Genomic DNA, 10,772 nt, shown 5'->3' on the forward strand with positions numbered 1-10,772 from the left:
TGGAGTACCCACTCCTGACCTTCTACGGGGCGCCATTGGTGCCAGTGCCGGAGGTTAGGAGTTTGGGAGTGCTCCTGGATGCCTCCCTAACGATGGAGGCCCAGGTAGCGGCCACTGCCAGGTCGGCCTTTGACAATCTTCGGCTGATCAGGCAGTTGGTTCCCTTCCTCGACCGCGCCGACCTAGCAACAGTGATCCATGCTATGGTAACCTTGAGACTAGACTACTTTAACACTCTCTACATGGGGCTGCCCTTGTCACAGATCTGGAAGCTGCAGCTAGTGCAGAATGCTGCAGCCAGGCTTTTGATGGGTCTCCCCAAGAAGGAGCACATCTAGCCTGTGCTGCTGCAACTGTACTGGCTGCCAATAGCAAAGCGAATCCGCTTCAAGGTGCTGGTTCTTACCTTTAAAGCTCTATATGGGCAGGGTCCAGCATACCTGCGGGACCGCCTTTCCCCATATATACCCCAGAGAGCACTTTGGTCGGGGTCTCAAAATCGATTGACCCTCCCTGGCCCAAAAGAGGCCAGGCTGGCGACTACCAGGGCCAGGGCTTTCTCGGTGGCAGCCTTGTCCTGGTGGAATGAGCTCCTGGAGGAGATCAGAGCCCTGCAGGATCTCTTGCAGTTTTGCAGTGCCTGCAAGACCGAGCTCTTCCGCCAGGCTTTCAGCTAGGGTGCCAGCACCATTATAGAGCCCTGGCTCTTGGTTTTAACATCCAGCCGCAGGAAGATATGGAGCAGAAGGGTCTTTAGAGAGTATATTGAAATAAGCCATCTTGAGTAACAATCTTCTGCACTTTATGAAACTGTATTAATAATTGAATTTTTATATGGTTTTATGTGGTTTTAACTGTATTTTATGTACTGACTGTGAGCCGCCCTGAGCCTGCATTGCGGGGAGGGCGGGGTATAAATGCGATTGATAAATATTATAAATACTAGAACAATTTTTCAGCCTTAATATTAAGGCACTTAAATAAAAGCACTGCTTTAAAAAATATGAGCATTTTGAAGCATAGATATATTTTGTGTAAGGTTGTTCATAAGTAATGCTTTCCTTCCTCTTTTTTAAAAAAGTAGACTATTTGACTGAAGCATGTTGGAGGGAGAAGCAAAACAGACAAATGAATCAGTGTTCAAATCACTGATAAGTACCTCTGTTATTTGTACTGTGAAGGCAGAAGCAAAGAGTATTAGGCTGGCAAGGTGTTAGTCTGTTGCAGCAAAATTATGCAATAATGTGAATTTGGCCATGAAGATCTTCAGGTGGGTTCTGTCTACTTAATGCAACAGTGCAGGAAAGGTGCAGAGTTTTGTGTTCTCAAGATCTTTACTATGAGAGCTACTATTGACCACAAGGGGTCAGTAATAGCACATGTTTGAAGTAGTTCTATAATGTAGACATCATAGACCTAGGGCTTTCTAGGGCTACATTTAGACTTTACAAATTATACTTTATTTACAGTACAAATAAAGGTTCATGCATTTCCTCTGTCCTCACGAACAATGCAGAGATTGAAGAGTTCTTAAAGTAGGAAATGGGCAAACTAACTAGTGCTTTTTACCAAGGTTCTGATAAAAGACACACTTGCACTTGTTAATCAGATTTTTCCGGAGGACATAACAGCCTTATTCCACCATTGTTTGACAACCAGTTACTTCCAATAGAAAAACGAATTCTATGAACAGATGGATGGGGTTACCATGGGAAGCCCTCTCAGCCTGGTTATAGCAAACTTCTAAGTGGAACATTTTGAAAAAACAGCTTTAGAATCTGCACCCCACAAATCTACAGTCTGGTTCCGGTACATAGATGATACCTTTATCATTTGGAGCCATGGAGAGGTAGAATTGATGGAATTTTTAGACCACCTCAACAACATCCACCTGAACATACAATCCACCATGGAAAAAGAAATCAAGGGTAAACTCCCCTTTCTAGATACCTAGATATCATGGTCATCCGCAAAACTAACCTTCAATTAGGTCACAAGGCCTACAGAAAACCAACTGACACGGACCGTTAATTACACAAAAACTCCAATCACCACCCTCGACAAAAAAGGGACATAACCAAAACTTCAGTAGACCGTGCAAGACAGATATGTGAACCACATTTTCTCAATGATGAACTAAAACATCTAAATCATGCACTTCAAGCAAATGGCTACTCAAAAAAATGAAATCAGAAGAGCAATTAAACCAAAGGTAAAACAAACAACTGAGGAAAAACAGTCTCCCACAGGAAAAGTGTTTTTGCCATATATCAAAGGAATCACTGATCAGATGGGGAAACTTATGAAAAAACACAACCTACAAACAGTATTCAGACCCACCAGAAAAATACGACATTATGATTGGCAAAAGACAGAAGAGACCCCCTCACTTCTGCAGGAGTATGCCACATAACCTGCAGTTGTGGACAGGTTTACATTGGGACTACACAATGTAGCATCCAGACAAGAATAAAAGAACATGAAAGACACTGCAGACTTGGCTATCCTGAAAAATCAGCAGTGGCTGAACATAGCCTTACTCGAACAAGACACAGTATCTTATTCCAAGACATTGAAATGCTGGACAACACATCCAATTACCATGTCAGATTACACAAGGAAGCCATTGAAATTCATAAACATAAACACAATTTCAACAGGAAAGAAGAGAGTTTAAAAATAAATAGGGCATGGTTCCCAGTCCTGAAAAACACAAAATGTTCTATATTTTACAACAGCACTACAGATAAGATTAGAATTTCAACAGCCAATCCATATGCAAAAGAACCTCCTCAGGAAAGCTCCTCCGTTAGCATATCACAGCCTGGGAAACTCCTACAAGACAATGACTTAGCCCTTCCCCACCTTCCTGAGTAGATATAAATTACCTGCCTACCATTTTTCTTCTCACACTGACACAGAGAGTACTCCATCTTCCTGTGTTAGGATGCCAGTCACAGCTGCTGGCAAAACGTCAGGTACTACAATGCCAAGACCACAGCCATACAGCCCAGAAAATCTACAACAACTAAGAAGAAGAAGAAGAAGAAGAGATTGGATTTATATCCCGCCCTTCACTACCCAAAGGTGTCTCAGAGCGTCTTACAAACTCCTTTCCCTTCCCCTCCCCACAACAGACACCCTGTGAGGTAGGTGGGGCTGAGAGAGCTCTTGACAGAAACTGCTCTTTTCAAGAACAGCTCTTATCAGAACTATGGCTTGCCCAAGGTCATCCAGCCAGGTACAAGTGGAGGAGTGGGGAATCAACCCCAGTTCTCCCAGATTAGAGTCCGCACACTTAACCACTACACCAAACCAAAGGCCAGGAAAGCCTTTGACAACATAACTGGTGCTTGTTGTGATGTCCAAATTTGGGTGCTGTAAATTTGGTTTTTGCCAATAAACAAGGGTTCCAAATAATGAATTACACAATATAATTAATTATGCATCACAATTTAGTTTTCATATTTTTATCCTGTGGTTTCTCCCAGGAGTTCAGGGCAGTGTGTACGTATTTTATCATCACAACAATGTGATGAGTCTAGTGGCACCTGTAAGACCAACGAAGTTTAATTCTGGGTATAAGCTTTAGTGCATGCACACTTCTTCACCGTTGGTCTTAAAGGTGCCATTGGACTCAAACTTTGTTCTGTTGCTTCAGACCAACATGGCTACCCACCTGAATAACAACCTGATGAAGTGACTTAGAAAGAAATGTGCATTTTGCAGTCAGTCCACCCCCCCCCCCATGTTCATAGACGGGAATTAATTGTCAGGCACTTGAGTGCTTGAAATAGGAGCCTTAGAAATCAGGCAATGGTTCTTTGCACTCTGTGCCATAAGGACAGCTTGTGCACAGCTAAATGACTACAAACAACAACATTTAATATAAGACTCTTATAAAATTGACTTTTATTCCTTGCTGCCTTGAAGTGTGTTGGTCAACAGTGCATGACTAGTTCTTCTCTTGAACCAGTCATGTACTGTTGACTGACACACTCCAAGACACTGGAACTAGTCACATACATGCAAAACAGGTATATCAGTGGATTTTAATTAATATTAGTTAGTGTGGAACAATGGCTAGAAAGGCTGAGTTTTTCTATAGAAAGTTCAACAATATTTACACTTAGTATTCACTCCTGTTCTAAGACTGGACAGATTAAATAGAGCAGGTGGGACATTTTAGAATCTGTGATCATATTGAAGGCCCCATGGAAGTCTATAAGAGTTTGGCCCTCATGGATTTGGCCCTCTTTACTCAGGCTGTACTCCTTTTCCCACATGATCTCAGTACAGTGCCTTCATAATCCCCTAAAGCTTCTCCACAGCCCCAAAAGTGTGACACTTAGCCACAACACACATTTCCAGTCAGACCAGAATTTATTTAGATCCAGCTGCTGTGCAGCTACAGCTGCTTCTGGAGAGTTAGGGAGCACCAGGATCACTTGGTTGGCTGGACAAGCTTTAGTAGGGGTGAGGCTAGGGCCAGTTTGGTGTAGTGGTTAAGTGCGCGGACTCTAATCTGGGAGAACCGGGTTTGATTCCCCACTCCTCCACTTGCACCTGGCTGGATGACCTTGGGCAAGCCATAGTTCTGGAACAGCTGTTCTTGAAAAAGAGCAGTTTCTGTCAGACCTCTCTCAGCCCCACCTACCTCATAGGGTGTCTGTTGTGGGGAGAGGAAGGGGAAGGAGTTTGTAAGCTGCTCTGAGACACCTTTGGATAGTGAAGGGCGGGGTATAAATCCAATCTCCTCCTTCTAGGGGTGAGTGCTTACATGCTGCCTAGTCAGGGATAGGCAGCAGTGATGCAAACTCGTTTCTAACTTTCTAGAAAGGGTAGATTTAACAAGTTTTGCTACTGCTCTGTCATTGGTGCTTGTGCGGTTCTACTTTGATTTCCTTTTCCTTTTGTTCAGGAATGGGGATCTTCAGCTTTGCAAGGTATGACAGTGACTTTTACAGCGCAAACTACAAAGGCAAATTGAAGACCACAAAAAAACTTTCTCCAACTGACTATTCTGTTTTTGATGGTTATTATACCCCTGAGGTAACAAGTATTCTGCTTCTGAGATCCTGCAAAGTAAGTGTTGTTTAGACTCCTGGTACTACGTTTTATATTGAAATCAAATATGTATGTGTCTCATTATTGGGGATGTGTACATGCAGGAAATCATCTATAGTTTGGTTTAAAATAAACTTTATTTGGTTTCATTAAGTTACTTATTACTATTAAAGCAATTTGTTTCAGTTGTTCAGTTAGGTTTTTTTTTTACTTTCACTGAGTACAGTTTTTCCCCATACATTCTCAAAGACTGTACCCTCACACTGCTAGTCAGGGTAGACAGTACAGACCTTTGCAGACCTTGACAGACCACTCGTCTGACTCACACGTTCAAGTAAGGTTGGACCAATGCAAGCTTAATTTGTGATGGAAAGTCCTATCCGTCTTATGATCGGTGGTGGAAAGTGCTATCAAGTCTCAGGTGATTTATGGAGGCCCCTTAGGGTTTTCAAGGCAAGAAATGTTCAGAGGTGGTTAGCTATTGCCTGCCTCTGCATAGCAACCCTGAAATTCCTTGATGGTTTCCCATCCAAGTACTAACCAGGACCTCTCCTGCTTAGCTTCTGAAATCTGACCAGACTGGGCTAGCTTGGACCATCCAGGTCAAAGTCCTGGTCTTTTGATTACCTAAGGTTTTTCTTAATAAAAGGCCGTATCTCTGAAAGTCTATTGATCTTCTTTCTCTTCATGAAACATTTTTCCTGAAGTGAGTGGGAGAGATACTTTCAGAAAGCAAGAGGGAGGGAGGCAATTTGGGGGATCTTTCTCTTTGGACAAAGTCTCCCCAACTGATCCTCTCCCCTAGGAATTAAGCTACTGTGCCAGTATGGCTGGTTTCTCCTGATTCAGTGAATCATTTGTGCCACAGTGGCAGTAGCAGCCATTTTACCAAGCGCCACACTCATTTGTTGTCTTCTTGTATGCCTAGCAAGTCATCACAACTCACTTTAAGGAAAATAGCAAAGGTATTTCAAAAGGCATTAAAATAAATGATCAAACATGGATATGGGCATACACAAGTGACCAACACTTGCAGCTGTAGCCCATCTATGGCTACATTTGTATTTCCTGATATCCTGGTCATTTTGCTAGTTTTTAGTTCATACCCATGTGTGCCCAATGTAACATAACAATGTTGAAATCTGTTTTTGGAGTAGCTTCTTTTTCCAGCTGCTGCAATTGATGCAGTTGAGAAACTAATTCTTTACTGAAAGCCAGTACGATGTAGTCATTAGGAGATCAGGAGACCCAGGTTTGAATCCCCAATCTGCTATGGAAACTTGCTGGGTAATTTTGGGCCAGTCGCACACACTCAGCCTAATGTACTTCACTGGGATGCTGTGATGAAATGTAGAAGATATTTTGTATGCCCCTTGGGCAGAAATGTGGAATATAAATTAATTTACTACTTAGCTTCACAGTAGATTAATAACTTCTTTGGGAACACAAAGCAGGTCTACTGAGGTCCCATGTTATGCAACGGGGCTTATTCTCAGGAAGGTGGCAGCCACTGCCTGCCTGAGGTCCAAAATAGCTTATGCAGCACATCATTGGGCAATATCCATCCTTTAAATATGATCTCTGTAGGAAAGAGTCCTGGTTCCTCCTTTAGTTCTTCCTGAAACCTGGATTTGGATATCTGGTACAATCCAGAGGAATTTCCATCCTCTGGGTTTATTTAGCGACACCAGAGTTATTGCATCAGCAGCTAGCCATCCTCTGGAAGGACCCTTCTGCAAAGAGTGCCGAGTCATCTGCCAGTGTGGAGCCATCTGCCGTTTGCAGCTGTTTGAAGCACCATACTGTGGACTTTTGAAGAGTGCAGAAGGGATTTGGAACATGGCCAAAATTTCTTGTAAGGATCTTGAGAGTGAGTGAAATTTGCTGTCTGCTTCGAGAATTAACGTCTTGAGTGACAGTAAACTGATTCATCTGCACTCAGCTCACCTCGAACTATTTTGGACTTTCTTTTTTACTGGGCGACAAAGCCATGGGGGCACATAAGCGATCAAGAGAATGGACTGAGTCTGTGCTCACCCAGAACTCCAAGCAAAGTAGAATCAATGACTTTCTAATTCTTCCTGATTCTTCTGAGTTCAGTGTTCCCACCCCTAACAGGTTCTCTGTTCTCAATGTAGCCTGAGACAGAGACATCCTTGGCAGATACTGCTCCTGATCTCACTGCGCTGGGATTGGGGAGCAGGCCAGTCTCAGGTGGGCCTTCTTCAGGTGTCCATGGGATGGGGAGGGAGTGGGCTGATGTGGCTGAATTTTCTCGCCTAACAGCTAGGACAGTGAACACTATCTTTAGCGAGTTGAACTAGTCCTCACTAAGCTGGACCATCTTATTGTAGGAAATTGGATGTATGCAGGGAAATTGTTTGGGAAAATCTGGTGTTGTTCTTTTTGGCCTCTTGGGGAAGTCTTGGTCTGCTCTAACCTGTTAAAAAGCTTTTTATTGCAATCTGAAAAGAAAAAGAAAAGTTACATTGCAGTGGGACCAAAGTGAGCCAGCTGAAAGCAGGCCATTGTTGTGTTAGGTAGAATGTTAGGAGATGGAAAGATGATCTAATGATAGTCAAAATAAATTGGAGATGAAATTGCAGTTAAGAATGGGAAGGAGAACATTGTTACCCTAATTTTAAAGATGAGGGAACAAGTTCTGTAGTGTGGTTTTTGTAAATTCATTCAGTTTCTGCAACGATTTCATCCAAAGTTATTTAATCATGAAATGATTGTCCCCTTGCTGAATTGAAAGTGTACACCTTAACTACAGTTATTATTATTTACAATATTTATACCCCACCTTTTTGCCCTCATTCAGGACCACCAAGGCAGCTAACAAATTAAAAATATATGTAATAAAAACGTGTCCTAAAAACGGTTAACACCAAACAACACCACATCATGGCAAAAACAATCCTGTTCTCTGTCTGCACTGTAGTGGCTGCATAACCACGGTGGCGCTACTCCATTCCCTATAGGGATAAGTTAGTCCATTCCATATAGGGATAAGTTATGCAGCGGCCAGCAGACAAATTTGCAGTGTTTTCTGAGTGTAACCTGGGTAGTGTCCGTAGCAACCACACCACTACGGTCAGTGGAGGCATTGTGTGGTGGTGGTAGCACTGTGATGGACAGGGAAGCCAGGACCAATCAGGGGCCCTGTGGCCAGGGGGTGGAATCCAGTGTCCATCTCATGCAGGTGGTGGAGAGAGGCAGGCCACAGTAGTGTCAGCAGCATACATACCTACCCCCTTTAGGGACCAACTCCTGTCAGCAGATCTAGGCACCTGACAGTGGGGAGGGGGTTCAAGATGTCCACCCCACAGGCACCCACACCTGCCTCACACAGAGCACAGGGTCCCTGAAGGGTAGAAGGAGAAAGGGAGTTGTTATTGCCACTGTTGTGTCCGTGGACCGCCACCAGGAGCCAGTGAACACTCCACAGCTTTACTCTGGAGGAACAATGGGGACTAGGCTCCTGGCCTCTCCACTGAGGGACCAATGGGACAGTGGCGGGAGATTTAAACCCACCAACAGGACCTAGGGGTGTGTCCCCAGGTGTGTATATAGTTGGCCAGCCGGCCGTTTGTGTTTGTTGTGTACCAGTAAACCATGCTGATCACTACATCGGTCTCAGTGGTTTCTACATGCGTTTAACCCACTACACTTCAATGGCGACAAAGGTGGGATCCCGCTGAGCACTCTAGCCGGGCTGTTGGGACTCGGCGTGGGAAGACAACGCACCGCTACCTACGCTCCTCCAAGCAATGAGCAACGAGCAAGCCGCTTCCCAGCTGCAGCCGCAACCGACCAGCACAATGGCCCTTGCTCCAGGATCAGGGCTGGTACCGCCCTTTGAATCAAATCATCCACAACAATGAGGAGCATGGATCACCGGCCTGAAGCAAGTCCTGATTTTCTATCAGGTGACAGATGAGGCCAGGAAGAAGGGCCTCCTACTCAGGTCATGCGGACCTGCCATAGTCGAACTGGGCCAGTACTTCCTCTCCCCTAAAAAGCTCGAAGACTGCACCTTCGACGACATCGTTTTGGCAATCCAGAACCACTTCACGCCAAAGCCTTCCGAGATGACGTGCCATGTGGTGTTCCACCAGCGGAGTCAGCAAGGCCGCGAAATTGCGGCGGAGTTCCTTGCCGAGCTCTGCCGATTGACCTCTGAGTGCAAATTTGAGGCGCACTTGGACCTGGCCCTGTGAGACCATTTCGTCACCGGTCTGCGGGAGGAGAAGCTGAGCCAACGCATAAGGGAGGGTGAGAAGGTCACCATAGCGTCAGCCATCGCCACCGCGTAGGAGAGGTCCCACCCAGCGGCCTCCGCCACACACCAGGCATCCATCACCTCGCCGGCAGACCTCGACGGCGCAGAGGTCCACCACACCCAAGCACCGCGCCGCACCCCAGCAGCGAACACGAGCTCCGCCCGCCAGCATCACGGCGCAGCAGCTCCAGTGTGTGCCAGTTGCGGTGACCAGCACGACAGAAAGGCATGCCGGTTTCAAGGCACTGTTTGTTGGAACTGCGGGCGCACTGGCCACATCGCCCAAGCCTGTCGCTCCAAAGCCTCCAGTAGGACCCAGCCACCACGTCACAGAGCGGAAGCCCACTTCGAAGACGACACAGAGGCCGAGGACCTCTAGCACCTCACACATACAGCGGAAAAGGTATTGCAACTCCCCGGCAAATCGCCCACCCCTAAAATTTTAGCCACAGTAACAATTGAGGGATCCCCTTGCCTTATGGAGATAGACTCTGGATCTGCGGCCTCTATTATTTCCGAGGCCACGCTTAAACGCTTATGCCCAAAGGGGGGCCCACGCTTGCGCCCAGCCCAGGTGTGATGCTCATGGATTTTCAGAGAAACCAGGTGCCGATTAAGGGGGTCAGGACTTTTAGAGTGCAATACGGTAAGTTCAAGAGCCGGTTGGACTTGATTGTGGTCGAAGGCGACCTGGTCAGCTTGCTGGGTCGGGCCTGGTTTGAGCCCCTGGGGATTTCAGTTGAGGGAGTCCAGCTCTGTACAACCCAGGATTTCAGAGGGATTTGCCGGGAATTTCCCGCAGTTTTTGATGACTCGCTGGGCCGATATACGGGCCCCCCAGTGTCCCTGCGTTTAGACCCAAAGATGGCCCCCATCCGAATGCACACCAGGACAGTTCCGTTGTCGGTCAAGCCTAAAATCGACGCGGAACTGGATCGCCTAGTAGCTCAAGGCGTCCTGGAACCGGTCTCCCACGCGGCGTGGGAGACCCCAATCATTGTGGTAGAAAAGCCGAATGGGGCGGTCCGCATCTGTGCGGACTATAAATGTACGCTGAATAAGGTGCTACAGGACCACGCATATCCGGTACCTGTGGTTAGCCATGTACTGGCTACCTTGGGAGGGGCAAAGATCTTTGGTAAACTGGATCTCGCCCAAGCTTATCAGCAGTTGCCGGTAGATGAGGCGACTGCTGAAGCACAAACCATTGTGACCCACCGGGGGGCATTCCGTGTCAAGAAACTGCAATTCGGGGTGAGCGTGGCATCGGGGCTGGTCCAACAACTAATGGACTCTCTCCTCAAAGGAATCCCCGGCATCACCCCATTTTTCAATGATGTGATGATTGCCGCTGCCTTGCCGGACGACTTTGCAGTCTGCCTCCGCACCGTGCTCTGCCGTTTCCAGGACACGGGGCTAA

General features: G+C 46.2%; 1 protein-coding gene across 1 annotated transcript in view; it reads left to right on the forward strand.

Moving 5' to 3' along the window:
- The window catches only part of AMZ2 (archaelysin family metallopeptidase 2), a 26,207-nt gene that overhangs the window by 7,797 nt on the left and 7,638 nt on the right, over positions 1–10,772 (forward strand). Inside the window, exon 4 of the mRNA XM_015406008.1 lies at positions 4,922–5,085. Within this exon, the coding sequence (XP_015261494.1) occupies positions 4,922–5,085 (164 nt within the window). The remainder of the gene's footprint in view (positions 1–4,921; positions 5,086–10,772) is intronic.

Source organism: Gekko japonicus, unplaced genomic scaffold (genome assembly GCF_001447785.1).
Source record: "Gekko japonicus isolate JY-2015 unplaced genomic scaffold, Gekko_japonicus_V1.1 scaffold414, whole genome shotgun sequence".
Classification (NCBI taxonomy): domain Eukaryota; kingdom Metazoa; phylum Chordata; class Lepidosauria; order Squamata; family Gekkonidae; genus Gekko; species Gekko japonicus.